General features: G+C 37.4%; 1 protein-coding gene across 1 annotated transcript in view; it reads right to left on the bottom strand.

Annotated features, from left to right (window-relative positions):
- The window catches only part of LOC120425922 (uncharacterized), a 169574-nt gene extending 144698 nt beyond the window's left edge, over nt 1-24876 (bottom strand). Inside the window, exons 1-2 of the mRNA XM_039590542.2 lie at nt 24160-24876; nt 9438-10662 (exon numbers count right to left, since the gene is read on the bottom strand). Of these exons, the coding sequence (XP_039446476.1) occupies nt 9438-10358 (921 nt within the window). The 5' untranslated portion in view covers nt 10359-10662; nt 24160-24876. The remainder of the gene's footprint in view (nt 1-9437; nt 10663-24159) is intronic.
- Nucleotides 24877-25207: the final 331 nt, after the last annotated feature.

Here is a 25207-nt window from a genome sequence, read left to right as displayed (position 1 = left end):
TTTCGCAAGGTGGAAATAAAAAAATACTCCACTTGCAAAAAATACTGAAATTACACAGAACGTGGGTTCGGAGCACTTCCTATAGTCATCAAATAAAAAAAGTCATTTGTGTGAATTTTAACATTTTTTCAAACATTACCAGACTAGATAATATTATTCATTTTTTTGAGTTTTTGTTGTCTTTTCAACCTAACCTAATCAGTTCCTTGAAAATAATTTAGTTAAAAAAAATTATAACTTGATTTTTGCTTTTATTTAAATTTTACGAAACCATTAGACGATTCAAAAGATGATTTTATTCATTTCTGGGATTTTTTTGCATTCTTTTTAATACAACCAACACGGTCTTCAAAATCCAGCCATATTCCTCAAAAAAGAGGTAATATTCAATCTACCAAATTTTCAACATTCGAAAATTCCACTTTTTTTTTGTAGTGTGGAATGATTTTTTTTTTCAATTCTGAAAGTGTATAAAAAAAATCACATCTTTCAAAATATTTCTGTCAGTTTTTTTTATTTTTTTTCGAACATGATCAGCATTTAAAAAAAAATGTGTTGGAAAGAATATTTCTATGAGTTTTAACTTCTTTCAAACATGAGCCAGGTTTAGAAAACTAACTGTTAAACAAATCCATGAGTTATTAACCCTCTACAACCTAACCCCGCCTCTAGACGGGCTTCGATTTGAAAAATCGCCAAAAATCAATTTTTCAACCAATTTTTGATCTTTAAAAAGCACTGGAAATAAGATCTCTTAAAATTTTAGAAAATTTCAGGGTTGGAAGTTTAACTTGTTTTATGTGACTTTGCCAATGTTTTTAAAAATGTCATTTTTTTAGGGGTCAACTTAGGCTGTGTTTTTCACTAACATTTCCAATATTTTCAGTAAAAAGAAGTATGCAGTAATTTTTGTAGTGTCCCAGACTATGTCTCTACGCATTTTTTTGCAATTTAAATGATGATGGTGCGATTTTATAGCAGAAAATGTGAAAAACTTGCAAAAAATTGAAAAAGTGACTGTAAAAACATGAAAAAATTAGATAGGCGAAATGTAATTATATTATGTGGTAGAGTAGGCCAAATAACACCAAAAACAAACATAAACTAAACAAGATAAATGCAAATTAAAATACTAAAAATGAAACAAGAAAAACATAAAACAAGAGAAGTAAAGTTTTTCGTAGAACAAAAGTTGCTCAAAATGACCTCCTAAACACGGGAAAAATAAATATTTTCGAAAAAAAAATTTGGGCAGTAGAGGGTTAAAATATTTTTTTGTTCAGTTCTATAAAACATGACCAGATCTTGAAAAACATGTTAGAAGTTAATTTTTCTGAAAATGTTTGTTTTCTGCATTATTTGGAAAAAGGTCGCATCTACATTAAATAAGAATAATTTTCGTTTATTTATTATATAAAAAAAAACTTTCATTGAAATATCTATTCATCGAAGCTTCCCGTCCGGAAAAAGGACCTTTGGCGCAATGTACCTAATTACAGAATGTTAATCGCAGTAATGAGTTGGTTTTTTAACCAATAATTGAAGAAAAATCGTTGTATATATTGTGGATAGATGCTGGAAATTGAATTTGGCTGAGTCTTGCAGGCCTTACTTCTATCATATGAGCAAGAGTACAAATACTGTTGAAAGAATTGCTGAATGTTAAAAATTCGAAAAAAAATACAAATCGAGTGTTAGAAATTATCGAAAAATTCAATATTTTTATTTGCTGAAAATTGGAACAATACATTTATTAAACTAAGAAATGTTACCACATAAAGTAGTTATAATTAATATGACCTGGATTGTTCTCATGTCTATTGTGGCTAGTATGTTTTTAGCAAAAAAGTTTTAGCATTGGAAATTTATTTTTTAAGTAATACTTATTTATTCCCTTCGATCTGTTTAGAGAAATTTTGAACTTCATATTTATTTTTATCCGTCCAACACATTTTTTTTAACATTGGAATTCGGACCAACTTTTCCTGAGAAATCTTCATCCAAATATTGGAAGTATTGAAAAGGTGTTGATGACAATTTTTTGAAACACAAATTTCAAGATATGGTTGGCTTGGTCATGACTACAACAGAATTTTTTTATGCAAAAAAAAAAATCACTTTTCAGTGGGTAAAACTAGAAAACGATATTCCCACGCATCTTTCCTCTCTTTTAGACTCTGTTAAATATGATACATTCACAGAAACCTTTCTGCGGTAAACCCAACGCAGTAGGGCTGGCCGCTTTATTTTGTAAAATATTTTCAATTGGTTTGATGTCGAGTTATCTATCAGGAAAACAGTACAAAAGATACCGATTTTTGAATATTTATTTTAATAGCATTTTTTATGAGTGTATAACACTTTTTCAAGGCTATTTTAGGACTCTGGGCCAAATATTACCAAAATCCGTCAATATTTACCTATTGATACTCGAAGGTGATGTTTGTATGGGAAAAATAAAAATAAACATGTATTAAAAACCCAATTATCTTATGGATTTTTCAGCAGCATCCCAAAGTGAGATTTTCCTTAAAAGTTTAATGCTCTATAACTTGGTCGAACACACCAAAGCTAAAAAAAAAATGTTCCTGAATAGTCCAGTCCAGCTGTCAACATTGTGTGAAGCTTAGTATGAACGAACGAAATTTCCCCATTGGTGATAGAAAAAGTACTCCAAAAGGCTCAAGAGCCGTTCGACCAAATTAAAATGCAAAAACAAAGTGGTTTCAGAAGCTCTAGTGTGAAATTAAATCGAATATTTTTTTTTTTGCAAATCCGTCGTGAAACTTATTACTTTTCCTGTCATTCTTGAACAATGAAAAAGCCTACTTTTCTGCACCAGAAATAACAGAATCAAATAGCAACATTTTTCAAAATAAATGCTGAAAAGATCTACTTGGAAATACATTTTTTGAAAAGTGAACATTTGACATATACAGTCGACTCTCTGGTTGTCAATATCCAAGGGACCGCCGAGGAAGAGAATCATCAGTTTACAGAACGATGCAAAATGATGACTCGATTTGAAAATATGTTTTTCTTGGTACCCAGCTATGGGAGAGAATCATGGCAACGTCCAGAAAACAAAAACAAACTAATGTCAAACACCCTTCAAAGCTTCGTTTCGCAAAGAAAAATGTCTATGCAAGCCATGAGATAGTGACAATATTGACAACCGGAAGAGATTTTAAAAGCAAACAGAATCCAAGGGACCGTCGAGGAAGAGATCCTTCATGCAAGAGAAAATGTCAAGGAATAAAGCCAATCGAAGTATGCAGTTTGAAGGAACTGAAGCATACATCGATATTGATATCGAGAAAATCGACAGCCAGAGAGACTGTAATTTCACTCAAAGGGTGTTTTTTGGAATTGCAAAAAATGTTGTATAGAACTCGTTGCAAAACTTGATTTTTTTAGCACTCGTCGTATTTATTCAACTCGGTGAAACTCGTTGGATAAATGTACGACTCGGTGCTGAAAAAATCTTCTTTTTGCAACATGTTGCATAAACATTTATTTCATTACAATGCAGCTTAAGATGCATTTTAACTGAGTTTGGATTTTCTCCATTTAAAATCACTTGTCGTTCACGAGTTCGTATAGATTTGGTGCTATTGATGAAATATCACTAAAGTTGTGTCTAGCTCTTTTGGACGATTCATCGATCGTTTCAACCTTCGCAGCAAGTCGAAAAGAAGTTGCTAAATTTCACACGGTTTACAGATTTCTACAAACAGCTGCTCAAATCCAGATCCCACTTTTTTCTTCAAAAACAGTAAAGAATTTGCCAAACACGCTGCGTCGTATTGTACGTGTATGCGATAGTGCTGTTTATTAGTGTAGTTTAGCTCACTTTAAACACAACACCTTGCTTCCTCTTCCTGAAACCATAAACGATGATATCGCGATAACGGGTTTCATTGTAGGGTGTACCATCTTGATGATGATGATGATTTTTTTTTATTTCGGGCTGAAAATCGGTGAAGAAGTTACGTTGCGGCGAAGAATGAACGGACGGCCGGCGAAGATCGACTGACCCACTTTTGACCAGGTAGGGTTTTCCGGGGTGGCGGGGAGGGGTAAAAGGAGAGGGCGATGTGGTGGGAAACGGGGAGAAACAGGCAATAATAAGAGCCATAATGTATGATAAGCTCTTTTTTTTCGGCGAGCAGCAGAGCAGGCAGAGCCGGCAGTCTCCAGCAGAGATTGTAGATCTTTAATTGTTTGATTTGATTTTAACATGTGTGAGGATGGGTAGAGGTATGTGAGTGTGAGCGGTGTGGTATGGTGTGCAGTAAGCAGTTAATTTCTGGCTTCGTCGAGCGGAAGAAATATAGAATGTAATTCAATGGGATGAGTCGTAATATAATTGGGTCAAGTTTTTTGTTCAGGCAGGTGCTTTGTACGGTTGGTGGAAATGGTGGATTGATCAGTTCTTTAGAAATTCTGAAAATTAAGAAGTTGGCCGTTTAACGGTGATAATCATCGTTAAATTATTGAAAAAAAAAAGTTGAATTGTCTATTTTTTTCATAATGAACGGTTTGCAAAATTTATTTGAATATTTGATTTCGTTAGAGTGGTCCCATAAACGTTTCCCTTGGAAATAAGACATTTCAAATGAAAATATCTCGAGTTTTTTTTTTTTAAAAATTACCCCTTTTTACCTTCAAACTGCTGTAACTTTGTCCCTTAAGCACAAATTGACCTGTTAAAAAGTAAAAATGTTTGTTTTTTAAGCTTCAATTGTGCTCCGAATATGTGCTTTTTTCTAAACCTTAACCCTTAATTGCAATGTTTAAAAAACTGATTTTTGAAGGTTTGCTTTGGTGCTTTCTCTAGAATTGGTCGTAGAAGGCATAGATTGCGAGAAAAAATTTTGGTGTCTTCAACAACGTTTCTTGGATTGGCAAATTCATCAACTTTCTAGAAAACAAAAAAATAACCCAAAAAGTTAGATTTTCAAAATCACTGTAATCGTGACAAAAACAAGCATTGTTGTAAAAAAAAATCCATGGAAGAAGTTCAGATACAAAAAACTATTGGTTCAATTATCCATCCAAATAAGGTGAATTTTCCCTGTAAATGAATAAATTTTCACTGTTTAGAAAATCTCAATATGAAATCCGTATTGGTGTCTTCGACAAAGTTGTCGGTTTTAATGAGCACTATTCTGGGAAAAATAAGTACACAGAAACAACATTGGGCTGACTTTTTTATATTTTATTACAAAAAAAAATCACGGATTAAGAAATTTTTAATTTTAATTTTTTAAACATGTTTTTTTAATTTTTTGAGCCAAAAAGCACCGCATTTTCTTATGCAAATATCTCTACAACTAATGCTCCAATTTAAAAAAATTCTTTGATCTTTTCGAAAAATATTTGTGTGTGAGAGTCTTACAATTTTTCAATTGAAATCTGCAAATGTAATAAATTACGTCAAGACGATTTTTAGAAAGGTTGCCATTATTTTTTGAATAAAATAGTTTTATCGAATGTTTATTCAACAAAAAGCGGATTAACTTTTAATAAAATCCGCATAAATATATGAGGTGAAGTGAACAAAATGATTTTGAACTTAACTTCTCAACGAAATTGGCCGATTTAGACCAATTTCTTTTTGTTTTTTTATTTGGCTCAAACTTTGTCATTGGTTGACATTTTTAGTCATTGGTTCATCCACACAAGTTTCTATACGTAAAGTTTTTTTGATAAAATTTTCTGATCAATTTGGTGTCTTCGGCAAAGTTGTAGGTATTGATGGGCACTATTCTGAAAAAAAATAAGCACACAGAAACATAATTTTGCTTTTAAATGATTTGTTATTACAGAAATTAAATTTTCAAATATTCGTATTTTTAATTTTTGTAATTTTTTTTATGATTCTTGGACAAAAAATCTGGAAATTTTTGAGCTATATAGCACCTCAATTTTTAAGGCAAATATTTCAACAAATAATGGTCCAATATTCAATGTTAAAAAATAAACCATTTTGTGAAAAAAATGTTTTAACTTATCTAAAATATCATTTAAAAAAATGATGCATAAATGATTTTTCTGAAAATGATCATAAATTTTAAATATTTGCAGCAAAAAATCTGATGGTAAAATCGCTTGCAAAATCATGTAAACATTGCATGTACAATTCTTGTAAACACAAAAAAATTGCAACCGACAGATTCAAGCCCAGCATCAACAGTTAGGGCTGGTGCCTAAGCATTTATGAGCTTGAAATCTGTTTTTTTAAACAGAAATTGGAGCTTATGTTGCTTGAGATAATAATGACAGAATTTGAGAATTTAAAAATTGCTTGTTATTTTAATGTTCGTAGTTATGACAAACTTTTTTCTAAAACATTTTCAAATTGAAATCTTCTTCATTTGGTATTTTGAACAACTCTCTACCAATAGTTCAAATATTTAATTCAAAATAATATTTCAACATTCACGGGGTTCATTGGACCTATTCCGTGTCGTTCTGACAGAACAAAGTAAACAAAATCCGTGTAAAACCGCATGCAAAATCATGCACATCACCTTTGTGAGAAAAATCATGTAATATTGTATGAGAAAACGTGTACACAAAAAGCATGTACGGAAGAAAAAAAAAGATTTCGCACTCCCCAAAAAAAACATCCATCTGGCGAAAGTCGTCTCCAGATTACCAAGTTCGCGCCCCAACCCTCTCGACTAGCTCGTTTTCTCATACAATATTACATGCTTTTTCTCAAAACGGTGATGTGCTTGCATTTGCATGCGATTTTACCATCGGATTTTTTGCTGTGAACATTATATTAACACAAGTTTAATTCACCCAGGTTTGTCGAGTTGGATAAAAACGACGACTGATAAAACAAAAATCAAGTCTTGCAACGAGTTGAATTCAAAATATTTTGCAACTCTGAAAACGCCCTTTGAATTGGATTTATCCATTGAAACGTTTGTTTCCCCAAAAGTACCGAAAATGCGGAAAACTTAAACTTCTCTGCACTCAAATGGGTGCTGAAATAGTAGTTTATGCAACAAGTTGCAAAAAGAGGATTTTTTCAGCACGAGCCGTACATTTATCTAACGAGGTTCACCGAGTTAGATAAATACGACGAGTGATGAAAAATCAAGTTTTGCAACGAGTTCCATGCAACGTTTTTTTGCAATTTCGTCGTGAAACTAAACACTTTTCCTGTCATTCTTGAACGACGAAATAGCCTACTTTTCTGTACCAAAAATAACAGAATCGAATAGCAACACTTTTCAAAATAAATGCTAAAAGTTCTACTTTTAGCACTCAAATGGGTGCTGAAAAGTTGAACTTTTCAGCACTTGTTTCAAAAAGTAACACTTTTTCAACATTTTTTTTGATTTAAACGATTTATTGACAAAATACATGAAAATTTTACATAAAATTTCACTCAGTGTGTGTTTTTTGGAATTGCAAAAAATGTTGTGTGGAACTCGTTGCAAAACTTGATTTTTTCAGCACTCTTCGTATCTATTCAACCTCGTTGGATAAATGTACGACTCGTACTGAAAAAATCCTCTTTTGCAACTTGTTGCATAAACTACTATTTTGCAATTCCGAAAAACACCTTTTGGATAGAATTATAGGACAAATGTTCATGCATTGAGTCAATGAATCGTTCAAATTAAAATATGTTGAAAAGTATAACTTTTCCTAACAAGTGCTGAAAAGTTCAACTTCCATTTCCATTTCAGTGCTGAAAAGTAGAACTTTTCAGAATTTGTTTTGAAAAGAGTTACTATTCGATTCTGTTATTTTTGGTACAGCAAAGTAGGCTGTTTCGTCGTTCAAGAATGACAGGAAAAGTAAGAAGTTTCAGGACGGAATTGCAAAAAGTACTTTTAAATAGTGTTTATCTGGCGAAGAAAAGTTGGGCGTTTCGCCAATCTAGTTTTTGTGGGCAAAAGTTGCAGAACTCAGCTGACATTGACGGTATCATCGCGAGCACATTCCTGAAGATTGCACTAAATCCGCAAGATCGCTTGCAAATACATTCTTCATCATTCAGAAGTCAGCTAATGAACAGGGCGGAAAAATTGTCCACTCGCGCGCGTGGTGCACATTCCAGCGCACAATCCCGACGACCATTCTTGCGCGGGATTCCATTGAAAGCCGAAGTTCAATGAAGGGCACACTCCCCTCCCGACCGTATCTGGGTCACACTAATAGCCTCCTTTTAAAGGGTCTCGGCAAACCCATTTATATCTCTCTTCCCTAGTCGAGAATGACTTTTCAATGGGGGTTTCACCTGTCCTGCGCAACCCCGCGGGCTTTGGACCCCCTCGACGGAATCCGGTGGGCACTTGCGTAGAGTCCAATACCTTATGGAATTTGGTTCAAGGGCTGGGAGGACCCCCAATCAGTGCGCTGGCGACCTGGCCCATCGACACCCTTCCTTCCTAATATCTATAATTTGTAGCGAGAAATTTTCATCTCTTAGTTTGCCCCGCTCGCAACTCTGGTCCAAGCTGCAAGACTGTACCCACGAAGAAGTGATAATTTGATCGACTTCACAAAGGTCGCGGCGTAACGGTGTTCTGCAGCGACCACGACCAACTGGGGTGCCCACCGCTGCTGGTTAAGATTAGGCACCGCTGATAGAGTTGGTTGGCGAAAATTACCGTACGGTCTGTGGCCGGTTATCGCGGCCAAGAGCCTGATTAGATCGTTCGCTGGATTGTGTGTGGTGGCATTATGCGGTACTGTTACTGCCCAAGGGTCAAAGGTGTCCACGGTGGCCGTAGTGTGGGATAGGACATTTACCAGTGGCAACGCTAAGCTTCCGGGATTCGTTAAAGGTTGATTACGTTGTGCATCAATCAGTGCGAAAGTAGCTTTAAAACAGTTTTCAAATGGCAGCAGATTTACCTAATTTTGTTTTTCTCACTTATTTCGAGTGTTTATAAAGAAAAGTTCATTAAACGCTAGGTCACAAAGTAACTGTAGTCTGTTTATAATCTGTGTTGATATCGTAGTTTTTTGGATGCATTTTGGACCTAAATGACAAAAACAAACTGATACTTATTAAAACTATACTTCCCCATAATTGCACTGCCGGCCAGCGGGAAGTCTGCTGATTGGTAATTGAGCAGTATCTCAAACTTTTTCCCTACAGACATTACACGCTCGTACAGAAAGTAACGCAACAGGTCCGTCTTTGTGAAACCCGCAACCTTTTTTCCCAAATTAATTAACTTTTACGAGCCACGAGCCAAAGTGAAATTTGCTCATTGCTCGCGTTGGTTTCAACTATGCTACCCAAAAAAATAATCCCCAAGTCAGTTTAATCCCACCGACCCACCGTCTTGTCATGGCCTGCTGCTGGCCACACTTTCTCGCAGCCAGGAGAGCGGCCGCCGCAGGCGGGTTCTTTGTCCGATCTAGTAACCCTCCCAAACGCACACCCACAGCCTACTTACCTTATCTTTGTTACCAGCGGCTGTCGCGTTACCGGCCGTACTGGCTGCGACGGCAGCGGCTGCGTCCGCCATGTTGGAACTGGTGCTGACACTGCTGCTGCTGCTGGTGGCCTGCGAGTTTGGGCTGACGGACGCGGTCACTTGCGACGGGGTCGACGCCGCGCTAATGGTCGGCGTGTTGGTCACGGTGAACTTGTTGACGTTCTGGGCGGTCACGCTGTCCTGTTTGTTCTTGTTGCCGCCGCCGCCGCCTTGCTTGTTCTTGTTTTTGTTGCCCCCCTTGTGGAGGAGCCGGCGCGGGGTGCTGCTCCGGATGGGTGACGCACTGGTGGTGGGTTCCTCGGGCCGGCCACGGGTCGCTTCCGTCGAGCCGGAGAAGCCGAACGACGCGGACGCGGTGGTGCTGGACGGAAGCGAACTGGACGACGCGACGGCTGCCGTCGTGGACGACGGGCTGGCGGTCTTGAGCGGTGTCGTGCGACCTTCCGACTCCTGAGTTTCCTGCGATTGCTCCTTCGTATCGCGCATCACCTCGGTGATCTCGGCGATCGCAGCAGTCGTGGCGGTTTCCTCGCGCGATTCCGCCGCCACTTCCGGCGCCGTCTCTTCAATGTCGTCTTCCCGGTTCGGCTGCTCCTCGCGCAGCTCCTGAACGTCCACCACGTCCTCGCCGGCGTCTCGCTTCCGCCGCCAGTTGCTGCCGAACGAGTGGGCCTGCAGATCGCTCAGCAGTTTCGCGTACTGCGGGTTGTTCATGAACAGCTGATCGATCGAAAAGAAGTCGTAGCCTTCTTCGTTCGTTTTCAGCTCCCGGTCGCCGTCCTCTTCGGGCTTCTGCCCTTCTGCGTCCGGATGGGCAAACGCCTGCTGTGCGCAGAGCAACGCTAAAAGCGCTAAAAACCGCATTCTGCTGCTGGTCATCGCCGCCAGTTCCGGACTGCGCCTCGTTGGAATTGCAAATTGCAAACTCTTTCACTCACTTTTGTTTCCACGGCTGTCCAGCTGCGCTTGCAGAACAATTGGCTTTGTCTTGTGTTTTTTTTCCAACAGAAACTCCTCCGTCCGAAGGTGGGGAAGAAAAGTCTTAAAGTCTTGGAGATTTTAAAAATAGAGCTTTTAAAAATGAAAGACTTGGTGGTCGGTTAGATTTGGTTACGGAGGGGGCCGGGAAGGTCACAGATAAAACCCTGTTGGTCAGATCATTTTCGCAGCCGTCAACGCTACTCTGAAAGTGAGAAGAAAGTGAAACAACAATTAATGAATTGGGTGATGGAATGGTGAGGAGGAGGAGTGTGGTGGTTCTTTTAACAGGTTCCCACGGAATTAATTAGCTGGGCGCCCCGTGTTGATGGGCAAGTGCGAAGATTATTGTTTTTTTTTTCGGGGATTGTTTGGGGATAAGTTTTGGACAGTGAAAAGTCGACGAATGGTAATTACTGTTTGTGGTGCGACTTGGTACGGGCGGGTGTGAAACGGTCTTAAATGGTTCCCGGGTAACGGGTAAGGCATGAATCATTGTTTTTTAGGGTAATTTTGATTTACAAGGTTTTGTGATTGAGCCAACGATAATATTTCATAGTTTCGAAATGTAAATCAATAGCTGGTCTTCCCAGCCACCTTTTAATACTTCGAGGTTTGTCAAATAGTTGGCTCAGAATTTGCAAAATAGTTCTGACTATCGAAATGCTTATGTGCCCTTTGTTTTCTTCAAAATGTTTACATATCACATGCAAATGATGTTTATTTTGATTGTCAAAACAAGATTTTAAAAAATCGTTCGATGCTTTGAAATAATCCGGTAGCTAACAAATAAATACGGAACGTTACAATCATTGAATGCTTTGGAACTGTTTAATAAAAATCCACTGGGGGCAGAATGGTTTCTTAAGATGATTGTTCTGTTAGTTTTTTTTTATGAAAGTGATAAAACTTTATGGAGGTAGTCTAAAAACATTTTTTTAAATGCATCAAAAACAATTCTATACTATTTTATTAGGTTCTATTAACAAATGTAAACATCGAGTGTATCCCGCTCATTCATTGTTTACATTTGTTTACAGGACCTCAACAAAGTTAATAACATTTAAGGGAACATTCCAAAGCATACTGCCAGTACAATGAATGCAAAAAAAAAAACGTCTGATTACACAAGCAGTGTTGTAAATGAGTGATAGAAAAAAACTATCATTTGATGATTCCTGCACCAAAAAATCGAAGCTATAGCGACCCTCACTGTAGGTAGTGAGTTCTCTTCTTTTAGCTCGTGCTTCTTCTCTGTTCCTGGTTTACGCACTCTCGCCGAAGATTCTTTTGTTTTCTCAGAACACAGCAATGAAAGAACGCGAGATTGGGAACCGACCGTGGCAGCTTTTGTGGCTACGTGTTGTTGAGGGGCTAATGATTGCACCGATATTTTAACAACACTGCCCTCAAGATGTTGTCGCCGAGAACAATTTAGGTTGACAAAACTATACATCAGCATATTACAGCCCACACATTTAAGTCAACAAAGGAAATTTCTATTTTTGGAAAATCAATCCTCAGTAATAAAACGTCAAATAAAATATCGGGATTTTTTTTCGTGTATATTTTTCTGAAAACTCCTAATTATAACCAACAATTCGAATAACTGAAAAATATAATTTTTTTACTCACTGAATTCTGTTTAAACCTTGGCAACATTTTAGTTGATCTAACTTTGTTTTGTGAATATTTATAAAATAGTTGTAAGTTACAATTTTAGATAAATTTTTGTACATACTATCGTAACATTACACTTGCATGCATTGATCTTGGTTTATATATTTTTCAAATAACTTTGTTTTGAATTTTTAAAGTTTCGATTCTATTCCAACATATTGTGTAGCCTACAATACATTTCCAGTTCTCTTTAATTTCCCATGACCCCACAAAATGTAGCATTCCTCAAAGATATTCCCTCCGTTCAACCCTCCTTCTCAGGGCAGTAACTTCCCATGACATTGCAAAACGAACAGCTAGAACGAAAAATAAACTGTTTGTGTTGTCTTTTCCATTGAACCATAAAATCCGGGTTTAACGGTGTTGCACTAACCCCCCCTTTGAAGACCCCACAAAGACCATGTGTGTGACCGTGACCATCGCTCGGACACGGTAACTCTCAGAACTGCACAAAATGCAGTTCGTATGGTCTCTTCTTCCTCCCAGACGACAACACTTTGGCCGAGAATCTGGGTCACCCTCGGGTGATCCCATAAACCTCGGCCTTCAACTTTCCGCCAGAACCTCGCCGTCACGGTGTAGTTACGAAAAGATAGACCAAAACTCATTATCTCGAAACCATCCTATCGTCATGTCATAAATTTCCGACAATTTCCTCCACTTCCCCACTTTTTTTTTCTCTCAAAAAGAAGTTTAAAAAAAATCCCATAATGCTCATCATCTCGTTTTGCGCCAAACCCCGGTCGTCGTCGGTGTAGAGTAGAGAGTGTGTTAAAATTTTAATGATCCATCCATCCCAGCCAAGTGCCAAGCTATTAAAATACTTGAAGATTTTCAACCTGGAAGCTACGGCGGCAGCTGCCGCTGCTGCTGCCTGATCTCGGAGGTAAAAGCGCAAGTATTGTAGACTTCGTTCGGTGATTATTTTATTTTTTCAGGGTTGCGATTTTTTTCCCTCGTTCGAGTCAGTTGTTGCCCGAAAAGACAACAAACATGGAGAGTACGGCAGGGTAAAAAGAGAAAAGCTAAGCTAACGGGGAAATTATGCTGAATTTGGAGCGAGCAATTGTGATGAGCTTGATTTTGTTGCAGCTTGACGGGGAAGACGTTGGACTAGCTTTAATCGGAGGGTTTTGCCGAAAGATTCATCTAAATAAAAACAAGTATATTCTGTTAAATCATTCATTGTGTCTCCGTTTGAATGCTAGATTTTTCATAATAATTGTATCTTCTAAACCTAAATCAATCATTCACAATTTACAACTTAATCAAGATTTTTTATTCAAAACTATGACTGCTTGCTAATGTGAACAGATTGTCAACATGGATTCGGAAATCGAATATATATCTATAAATAAATAAAACCGAGCAACAAGATAACAAGAAAGGTTTGGTAAACAAATCAGCAAAAACAATAAATAAAAAATAAAAGCAATATTTTTCCGCTTAACACGGCCATAACCTTGTCCGATTTTGCATACCAGTGCAGGGGCGTGTTAAACCGTATCGGAATTTCACGAGCAAGCAGCTTTTTTTTGTAACTAAACCATATCTTATTGCCAATAAAAAACCCAAGACAAGGAACACATTCCGCGCCGTTCACCGAGGATGAAAGTTTAACGACACTCGTTCGCTGGAAAACTTGCAATCACTCAGTCGCGAGTGCTAAATAATGTATGTAAACGTCAGAAAGGTAACCGTTAAAAAGTCCGTCTTTTCAAGTTGACGTATGGAGCAATTCGTCACGTGTGTGGCAAAGTACAAGTACGATTTTTACAACCTCCGCGGTGAGACATTCCGGCGACGCTTGACGGTACACGGATAATTGGGTGTGACCAATTTTTGGGGGCTACCGAAATCGGTTGGCAACTGTCCTACGGTACTCTCCTACACTCGATTTCATGGGACGTTAAGGACTGTGGGCGGGAGGTTCTGGAAGCCCGATTGGGTGTCCGGGCCGTGACCGATTGGCCGTTGACTGCTCAATCTCTTTCTTTTTCAGGGTGGAGGGACAACTATTCTGTGACTGGAAAATTAAGTAGTAATATTCCTTTAAATTTCTTTGATTTTCGACATGCGGACACTGAGCTTTTAATAACCACTTACAAAAACCTTTGACTTTCGTTTTCCCCCCTAAAACCTCGAGTTCCCAACCTCATTAGCAGTCCAGACTTGCCACTTGAACTTGGACCGTTCGCCAGAAAGCTGCTGCAGGTTCATTTCACCGTGCGGCGCAAAGAGAGGAACGGGAGACTTAAACGAGTGCACTACGGGCTAACAAGTGACGAACCCTACCCGGAGTTTGGCTGCTTGAGTGCATTACTCACCAATATGGGATCTCAATTTCCCACAGTTTGGCTCAATTTCGAAGCAGGTTAATGAGGTAGTAAAGCTATTTTTTTATCTCAAACGCCATAGATTTCACTCGGTCAGAGTTTGTCGGTGTGTCGGGGAAAAAAGGTGTAAATCGATCATATCATTTTCCCGAACCTCTCAATCAGCGGCGTTGATGCTGATGATGATGAGGAGTGATGTATGAACTTTTCAACCTGGCATATTAACACGGTTTAATGCGCCTTAAGTATTTTCACCTTCATCGTAGAGTTTCTACTCCCAAAAGTGGGCCAATTTCCGAGCTAGAAACAAAACGCTGGCGCGCAGCTTAATCAAGCGAGTAAACCGAAAGTGGAAGTAATGATAATCTTTTGCGATTTAAAGGTTCGACCCCCCTGTCTCTTTCTTTCTTTTCTGAGGAGGGGGAAAAACTGCTCCAGAATTAAATCGAATCGTTTTACACCAATCTATGGTAGGTAAGCAACCGAGCAAAAGTTGGGGGGGCTAATCTGGAAAGGGTTTTGCCGGGTGGCCCCTCGGTTTGACCAGGTGTGGTCGAAGTTCCGCTTGCTTCTAACCTGTTGGAGTGCAACGGTTTTTCTTCTGCTTGTGGGCCACCGAATTCCGTACCGGCGAAAAAATTCAGACAGGTGCTAAACAGGCAATTTGCTGAATGATTCAGAGCAAACGTGTTCTGTCTGCTGCTGGTGCTTCACGTGTGGTATGGTACCATCACCCAGAAGCCAGACTGTGGTATGTTGTGAGATTTTATGGTGCAATTTGAACCGATTATGAACCGTAATTTTGGTGGACTCCCCCTGGTGGTCGAGCCTGCTATGAAAATCTTGTAAACATGCAATTTGAATGTGTTTTTGGTGGTTTGATTTATAATTATAATAATTCAGAAATAATTACAAATAATAGTAAATATTAAATAATAGTAGTTTATGCAACTAGCAGCAAAAAGATTTTTTTTCGGCACGAGTCGTACATTTATCCAACGAGGTTTACCGAGTTGAACAAATAGGACGAGTGTTAAAAAAAAACAAGTTTTGCAACGAGTTCCATACAATTTTTTTTTTTACAATTCGGAAAAGTAATTGCTGAATGAGTTTTACTAAAAGAAATCAAAATAAGAGAGCCTATATGGAGAGACGAAATGTCACTCTCAGGGTTCCAATCGAACTGTCAAATCGGGGCTCCAATCGAGCAACAAGATCATGCAAGAACAAGGTTGGAATCAATTTAAATTAATGATGGCAAAAAACGAGACTTAAAACAATTACAAGTATTGTAAAACTGTTGTTGATAATAATCTGGTAGTTTTTGTTATGTTTGTGTTTGTTCGGTACAAGAAAAGTGACAACACCAAAGAAAAACTACTAGTTTTTCAACCTTAAACTTGAATGACTTTGCTGCCCCTGACCGCATAAATGTCCCATATGCATTTTCATCGTTTTTGAGTTATTGATGCAGTTTGGTTCAACATCGTGTGCTCTTTCCGAAAAGCCCATAACATCTAGTACTTTGTTCTACAAATCAGGAGGGGGAATCGGTTGTGGCGGTTGTCTACGCACCATTAAAAAATCGCCTTTGTTGCTCATTTATTACTTGCTGCATGTACCATTTTTGTAAACACAAAAAAAAGTTGCAACCGGCGGGACTCATACCCAGCTCCTACAGAAAAGACTGACGCCTTAGCCCGCTCGGCCATCAGAACGATTAGAAATGGAAAGGATAAACGCTGGGTGCAGAATAGTGGTCCGCAAAGCGGCCTCAATTCAGAACTGTCAAAGCGGAACCAATTTACTGTTGGAAAAATGATGCCAAGAAGTGGCAAGTATTGTAATCGATCTATAATTAATTTTGTCAGGAATAAAAAGGTCGAGGGCGTCGAGCTTTTGAGGTATTCAAAGTCAACAAATCTCAAGAAAAGGGTTGAAATCGAGATTGGCAAAATTCGTCGCTAACATTTCAATAAGCGCTATGTCTCACGCATAACCTATGTTTACGAATGTTTTACGACGAATTATCAGTAACTAATGGCACCTGCCAAATAACAATGAATAATCTTAATCCTGTATTATCACTGCGCTTCATAGATACATAATCTCGTAACTTCCATTCGGTTGCTCTTCTGATTCACAAAATTCCTCCCACTTCTGACGCAATTTTTCGTCAGGTTGAAAACAAAGAAGGACTATTTTGGCCGCCCATCGTCTAGTCTACGAATAAAAAAAGCGCAAAGAACTTATTTTTTCAGCGAAAACACTTCAATATTATCAGATTCAAAATGTTTCAAAACGAGTCACTTCAGCAGCAAAAAATATGTCACGCTTGAGCTTGAACATAGCCTTCTACTTTGTTTATGTTTACAGCTGTAGTGCAGTTGTATTAGTGAGGAGCAGTGGGGATCATTCGGAAATCACGTTACGCATTCTGTCTTTTCAGCACCCAGGATAAACGTATTCCATACTGATTGGCTACATATTTCAGGGTGTAATACTACACAGAATTTCATCACCCAAGCCTTTTACACGCAGCTGGATCACTACTTTATTTGCTGGGTAGAGTTGTATGGGTCAAAATAATGAAAATTGGAAAGAAAATCTTATTTTTTATTTATTTTCCTTCTTTTAACATCAAATTTGAGTTTTGCGAGCCCAATTAAGTCATATTTGAACGGTTGACTGTTAAAGGGACTGTACTATTCTTGAACACTTTGTAGAAAATGATTACCAGGTTGTAGAGAACAAACTCGCGTCACTAATCTCCGAAAGTTATCAGCAGGAATAAGGCAGGAATTTGATAATTGTTTGTTAAATTACCTCAGTTATTATTATTTTAGTCAATTTGTATAAATCTCATATGATCCATCAAAAAAATGCAAAAAGTTTTTGCTCCTTCAAAAATTTCGTTCGCTTGAAATTTTGGTTGAAAATATAATTTAAAGTACATTGCAGAGCCTGTTTTCAGTATTCATAATCGAATAAGGCACTTTGAGGTTTAAATAAATTTCAAAATTAAGACCACAAATCGAAAATGACAAAAACTGATAAATGGATAGAAATCTTGTAAGCAAATTCGTTAACAATAAACATTGCCATGTTCCACCCCGAGCAGACGGAAATAACTTGAGAATAACGTTTTTTGATATTTGAAAATGCTAGGCCAATAACATTTTATGTTATTTATAACAACATTTATTATTCGTCGTTATGATTTTTTTGTTATTGGATTGTTATTGTAATAACAGACTAATAACATTTTTAGTTTTTTCCGAACAAATCTTTGTTATTATTTTTCGTTATTTTAACAACTAATCCGATCATTCTAATAACAGTTTGAGGTATTCTTCCATGACAAAAAATGTTATTCCAAAGTTGTTTTGGATTTCAACCAATATCAGACCAATAACAAATTTTGTTATGATAACATAAATTGTTATTAAAATCGTATGCAAAAATGGATTTTGCAAGAATATTCCATAACACTTTTTGTTATTTTAACAGTATTTGTTATTGAAATGGCATGAATTTTGTTATAACCGTCTGCCCGGGACAACCGTCAACATTAGTGTGTCCCAAAAAACACGAAGCCGAGAAAATCAATGGGCTCAGTTCTCAAATGATAGATTATCATGTTAGAAACAACTCTTTTGTACATGAAAACTTACGGAAAAAATCGTGTTCCATGTTCCCTGGCGTTTTTTTAAAGTCAGTTTTTTTAGACAATTTCACAAAATCTGCTCAGAAAAATGGAAAATTTAAGAAAATTTAAATGGCTGATAGCATAAATTGATATTCTGTCGTCCAATAAACAAGTAAATTTATCGAGGGCCTCGTGACGCGGTGGTTAGCGGCTTCGGCTGTCAAACCCTAAGTTGCTATGGGGCGCGGGTTCGATTCCCGCCTTATCCTCCTGGCCTTCTATCGGATGGGGAAGTAAAACATCGGTCCATTTGCGTAAAAGAGGTTTTGGGTGACTCACCGCAACATAACTTTCGGACGCCTAGAAATGAGCAGAAACTTGCAACAAAGCCAACAAAAGTCCCGGGGGTCGTTAAAATGGCTTGTTTTGCTTTTTTGGAATCATTTTTTCACTTTCCCGGTAGATTTTATGTAAAAGTTTTTGCTATACTATTTTCAATATTGTCTCTAGGTATTGAACACAAAATTTCATCTGTCAGGGTACTAGAGTAAATTTTTCGCCGAAGATTTTCGTCTAAGGGACTTTGAAGTTTCATCAGCTCTGAGCTGAGATTTTCAAGTTTTTGTGAAGAGAGAATATTGAATTTTTGAAAAAGTTGTAATTAATCAACATTGGCATACTTTATTATGGGAAACTTAAGCCTAATACAAGGTGAGGCTATAGAGTTACCGGAAGTACCCAATGGATTTCTGTCCGTGTAGCCTTATATCTAAAAAAATCTAGAATAAAATCTGAACAAATATTTGATTGTAAAACTCCATTCAATAAAAACGTCCAAATCGTGTCTTAAACTGTCTGCCTTCCATCTCAAACCCATAATTTACATGATCCCGGATGACCTGATCTACCCGATCAAAATCGAGACAATCCCTGCTTCGTCCCGCGACTTGCCAATGTCAAGGTTCAAATAGCTTTACAAACAGCACAATCCGGCTGAATATCGCAGCGTGTCCCGATTGTCGCCGCCCTCCTACTCCAACCAGCCTCAACCAAGCCCTTCAAAAAGCAAAAAAATATGCTGAACTTGAACCAACCGTGAACAACTTCAACTCTGACGATCTGCGCGCGATCTCGCCGTCGGAGGAGCCCTTTCGGACCCCCGGTTGTAGGTTATGTTGAACAAAAGACCCTTTTCCGAGAGATCTCGAGCAAAAGGCCACACAAAACCCACAAAAAGGAAGGGGGGGTTCGATTTTCTCTTCTGTGGCTTTGATCTTGAGCTTTCAAGTCACTTAAGTCGTTCGTACTTTTTACTTAAGCTATTTGTTTTGTTTTTGCTTCTATTTCTCGCTGCTGCACCTTTCGAACCACCCCCTTCGATCCACCACCTACGCTAGTTCACAGAAAGTACCCCAAGTACTCTCTACGTAGGACACAAGAACTAATATGGTAAAACACTGATCGTGAAATCGCTTCCGACAACCGCAGCGCGCGCTCGCGCGAGTGACTTAATTTGGTGGAAAATTGAACCGCGGTGAGCGCGGGAGAGCTTTCTTCCCGTTGAAAGCTTTTGTGTGCCGCTTTTGGGCATAATTTCTTCGTTTTAAAAGTTGCACCGACGGGATGGTTTTTTTTTCTGGGAGCGTGAGTTCTTCTGAACTATTACAACTTATCTTGAATTGATGGGTAGGCATCTTTCACAGTCGATCAACAAACTATAAAATACCGAATATATTATGAATTATCAAGTCCATAATGAAATTCAAATTTCTCTCATCATTCAAACCGAACCACCCCCAAAATATGATAATTTTTGGCAAGTGAAAGTAATTTATGGCCGTGCCATTTGTCAAAAATTATTCCATATTTCGCACCAAATAACCTCTCGCTCGGGACGATGGTTGATAGCAAGGATTATGCAAATCGTTAACAACACCTAGTAGCAAAAAGCTGATGTCATCAACCTGTTGTTGGACGGCGGCGCTCCGTCTTTGACGCAACTTTTTTACGACCCCCGTCGTGTGGCGTACGAAAATGTCCGATTGAGTTGGCACATTTCTTCGACTAAGAAAAATCTCTTAGCAATCAGCATTCATAGAGTGTTTTTTAATCCTCAATCGATAATTGGCATCAAAAAATGAGGCAATTTTCCTGCACTACCGTACGCGAGTTACAAGTGAACCCTTGGAGATCTAAGAGAAAATTCGTCTGAAGAAGTGATTTTTCAAGAATTTCATCAACAGCCTGTTTTTTCTGTTTTTAAACCTCTGCATGACTAAGGGTCGTACAGGTTTCGTTTGATAAACGGAAGGTCGTGGTTTGAAACCCACATGGCTTGGCACCACCTTTCCTCGTACTTTTCACATGTTTCGAGGACCGGCTGTGCTCTGTATATTTGCATCTGCGGAGTGCGCTGGGCCCAGACGCAAAATGTGCTTGGAGGGACAAAAAAAAAAAAACTGCTTAGCAAGAGTCCCGGGCTTTTGGGATTTCACTGGGAACACATCCTAAGTAGCGTAATAAAAAAGTGCACTTCAGTTCTAGCGACACATATGGAAAGTACAACAGCACAGAGGAAAGGAAAAATGTTACGGCGTGTGGACAGATCAACACACTTGCTCAACAATAGCGCGTGTGCTTTGTTCCCCAAATGCCCAAGAACAGCAAATTGGCAGCCTCTGCAGATCTAAAAATAGATCAGCAGGTCGACAATAGATCAAATAAATGGTCGCAGTAGACTCATGGCAATCAAACAAAAAAAAAAGGGTCGTATCAACAAAATTCAAAAAAGCAAAATATAGAGAATTTTCTCAGCTTTTCAGCTTACCAAAAAATGGCCTTAATTTGAAAACGGTGCACTTTATCAAAATTTCACCTTGGTACTTTTTGATTGCAAATTCGATTTTACATCAAAAAAGGAAATTGAAAAAAAATTGCGATCAATATTTTGATTTTTTGAAAAAAATTGGCAAAGATTTTTGCCCATTCTGGAAGTTTCTGAAAAGTTGGCATTTAATGACCTCTAAAACATATACGAAAATAGAAAAACATAAAAATAGTGTTTTTTTTTGCAAATCAAGTTTTAGTGACAAAACTGAAATTAAAAATCACAAAAAAAATTTAACGTGTATGTTTTTTTAAGTATAGTCAAATTAATGATGCAAAATGGATTTTTCGGGCAAACCGAAGGCACCAAAAAAGTTTCAGCCGAATTAAAAAAATACAAAAAAATAAATTAAAGAAAAAATACCGATTCTGTAGAGAACTGCTTATTTAGATTCATGTACGTAAAATTATTGTAATCTTTTGGAGATAATGCAACGTATCTCCGTAAATGATACGCTGCATTGAAAAAAAAAAAGAAAAAAAAAATCATTCAGGTAATTGTTGAATCTTTGTTAACGTGAAGACTTCCATCATTGACATGATTTTTCTTTCAAAGATATAAATTTTGCGTCGCTATCAGTATTTTGACAAAATTTCTTCTACAAGTTGTTTATAATAGTGCCCTACACATGCTGATTCCTTTTGGTAATGATTATCGTATTTCTTGCAATGTTATGGAAATCGTCATTAATTAATGATTGCGAACTAGGACGTAAATGATTGTACCACAAAATTATATAAATTTTGAAACACATTTGATTTAAGCGATAAATTCTTTCAGCGACTTCAAGAAGGTAATAACTGGCACATGCTGATTAATTTTGGTGCAGAAATTTGTTAAATTGAATTCAATACAGAGTGATTCTTCTTCAAAAATGATCAACGGCTTCACCTTAAAGTTCTTGCAAATCTGACTAAATTTGTCATAAAGATATTTCATTTATTTTTTTTAAATTATGTTGCAATTGGCAGGACTTTAATGCCTTTTGCTCTCTTGTACTGAGCTTGCTGGGATTCCTATCCAGTTAGCATAAGAGAGCAACGACTTCGAATTATTGACTGCATCTTAGATTTTCATGTTTTAATTATTGAAGATACATAATTTTGCAGTTTTGGGTCTGTTCAAAGCAATCCAAAAACTATTAAAAATATTGAACAACAATTCTGCCAAAATACTAGTCATCATTAGCTTTAATGACTAGAAAAGATTTGTTTGAGTTGAGTTTCCTTGTAAATCAGTTGTTTTTAGAAAACATTATAAAAAAGGTGTGAAAATTTATGATTACCAAAAATTTAAAGAAGAATTCAACTTGTTACAAGTTTGTTGCCGGTGCATCATTCTAAACTGAAGAGTTTTTCTTGTTGGAGTATGGCCAGTACAACTTTTTTCTTTAAGTTTTCGTTCCTGAGCTCTGATTGAGGTAAAATATTCGAATTTCAAACCTCATTAAAAAAAACTAAATTTTTTGGTCGTTACATTCTAAATTTGTAAAAATGATTTTAAGTTTTCATTTGATTTAAAATGCAGATAAACAAAAAAAAATGTGCAATGTATTCTTAATAAGGCCGATGCATTTTTTTTCAAATTTTCCAAAATATCTAAATATTGACGAAAATTTTATTTTTTTGCGGAAAAAGAAAATTGCGGTTCTGTATATCGGAAGTTCTTGAAATTTCAAAATATTTTTAAACCACCCCAAACGTGCCAAATATGATCATCAATGCAGAAAAAGGCATGTCAGATTTTTTTTAGTTGTAAAAAATATGTAGCAAAGTACTAATGGAAATTGAAATTACCAGAAAAAATCAAATGCTGCATAAAAATCGAAGCTTTGTTAAAAAAATGTTTTTATTCCAAAACAAAACAAAATATTTTCAACTAAAACTTGAAATACATTTTGCAATTGTCAAAAAACCAAACAATTTCTATTTAGTAAAAATAAAATATTTCCACTGAAATTACAACGCTGACAAAATCAAAACAAGACATTTTTGATTTTGTCAGCGTTGTAATTTCAGTGGAAATATTTTATTTTTACCAAATAGAAATTGTTTGGTCTTGTCTTTTTTTGTTTCAGATCAGATTAAAAAAGAAGATCTACAGAAATTTGAAAATACAAGCCTCTGATATTCAAAAATTGTATAACAATCAAAAAAAATTTTTTTTGATGATTATCTAATGCTTCCTACATTGCATTGCACCATTTAAAATATAATTTTATGCTAATGAAAAGAGTTGTTTTAGTTCAATTTGATGATAAATTTAGGTAAACCCATTGGAAACCAAGTTTTCTAAATTTCCATCTTAATAATTTTTGGGAATTTCAAACTTATGTTTGGACAAACTTCACTGAAATTTTGAGTTAAATTTGACACTAAACTGTAAAGAAAATATTAGTCTGTTCAGTTTTATTGACATATGATTGAAATAAAAAAAATTAAATGATGGAATAAAAGAATTTTTATTATTATATGATCAAGTGTGCCTAAAAACAATGTAAAAAGTATTTCGAACAATAATACTATCTATTTTTTATGAGTTTGGGATGAAGAGATGATTAAAATTTCTCAAGTCAGTACGTTTCTGTTTTTAGCATATTTAAATTTTGGCATACCCAAAAAGGAAAATAAAGAAGAATAAAAATGAAAGATCATCAAAGATGTAATATTTTCTGGTAACTAAAAAAATATGTTGCAAAAACTTAATTACACAGTAATAGTACAACAAGAAATAAGTTGTGGACCCATTTTCTCGATAGCAATTTTATGACATTCAACTTGCAACAATATAAAAAATAACAATTTTCCTCCAACCCAAAGACAATCCGCTTTTTTCAATTTCCCCGATACAGTTCCAATCGCGCAGCTCTGTGATGCTCGCCGACCTTTGCCATTTTCAATCAGTTCCACACCAGCCTGATGCGGATAATTATCACCAACAACCCTGTTCCCATTTCTTCCCCCCTCCCCCTTAGAACCGTTTTCTTCGCACTTTCGCACGTACTGCCCGGGAGGGGGGTCTGTTCTCAAGAACGTCATGAACCACCAAGCCGTTGGCGGCGCCAACCCACCGAAGAATTGTTCTACAACAGGTTTCCAATTAAACCGATGATCTTCAAGTGTTCAAGAGCCCAAGAAGACGAAGACTCACATTTTCCAACTCTGGTTCTGATGCTGCTGCTGCTGCCGGTGTCCTCCTCTTCCAGAATGTTGCCAACTGGTTTTTCCTTCTGCTTCAAGAAGCTTGCAGGTCCGTAGAAAATTGTTATTTTTTCACCCTATTGTTGGTTTCTTCTCTGGTGGAGAGGGTAGTGGGAGGTGGGAACTAATTGCGGCTCAACTTCAACGTGCACTCGTTGTAATGGCTTGTACTAGCAGAACAGTGAGTTGTTCTGTTTTTTTTGCGCTTTGTTTTAGCAGAAATCCCAATTAGCATAGAACACACCGGTTGTTCGGACGGGACGTGATTCGCGAACGTTTTTTCGTACACTTTCCCGTAATTTCTTCTGAACTTTTCACCGGGAATCTACGCCAGACGCCGTTAGCTCACTGTATCCTTTTTGGTTGTGTCACTTTTCAATTTTTTTTTCCTTGCAAAAAACTCAATTTAAAATTTTTCCTCAAAAAAATAAAAATCACCAAACTTCCAGCACCGCAAGCTTTTCCCGACGACTCGCACAACACACTGGGCACACAAGGTAGTTCCGTACGCAATAATTTTTCCCCCGAGGGTGTGGGCTGGTCAAACGCGCATGCTCACAGGTCGACAACAGGCGGAAAACTGATCACGGCCGCTGCACCGACAAACGGTTGAACGCTACAGAAGATCTGCAAAACGAACCTCGAATCTAGCGGATTTGTGTGCGCGCCCGCGGATGATCGTAGAGCAGGAGAAGTAAAGCGGGTCTAACAGTAGCAAGCAGTAGTAGGCTTAGGAAGAGTGAACCGCCGCCGACGACGACGAACTGATGGGAGAAATGAACTCTCTCTCTCTCGCGATTGGGAAATGGAGAAAGAGGGAAAGAAAGTACACGAGCTGCGGGAAATGAGCTTCATCGCGGTAGCCATGGAGCGGTGAAAGAGCAAATTGAGCGGGAGGTTGGAGAAGTGAATCGCTGGTGGCTGTCAGTGGTGATCAGATTTGGCAAACCAAAGCATTTGAAATCAGAATTTGTTTCTCTTGCAGGGAAAAATATAAT

Source organism: Culex pipiens, chromosome 3, assembly GCF_016801865.2.
Source record: "Culex pipiens pallens isolate TS chromosome 3, TS_CPP_V2, whole genome shotgun sequence".
Classification (NCBI taxonomy): Eukaryota; Metazoa; Arthropoda; class Insecta; order Diptera; family Culicidae; genus Culex; species Culex pipiens.
Note: the sequence above shows the minus strand (reverse complement) of the source record. Positions and strands in the feature narration are given on the sequence as shown.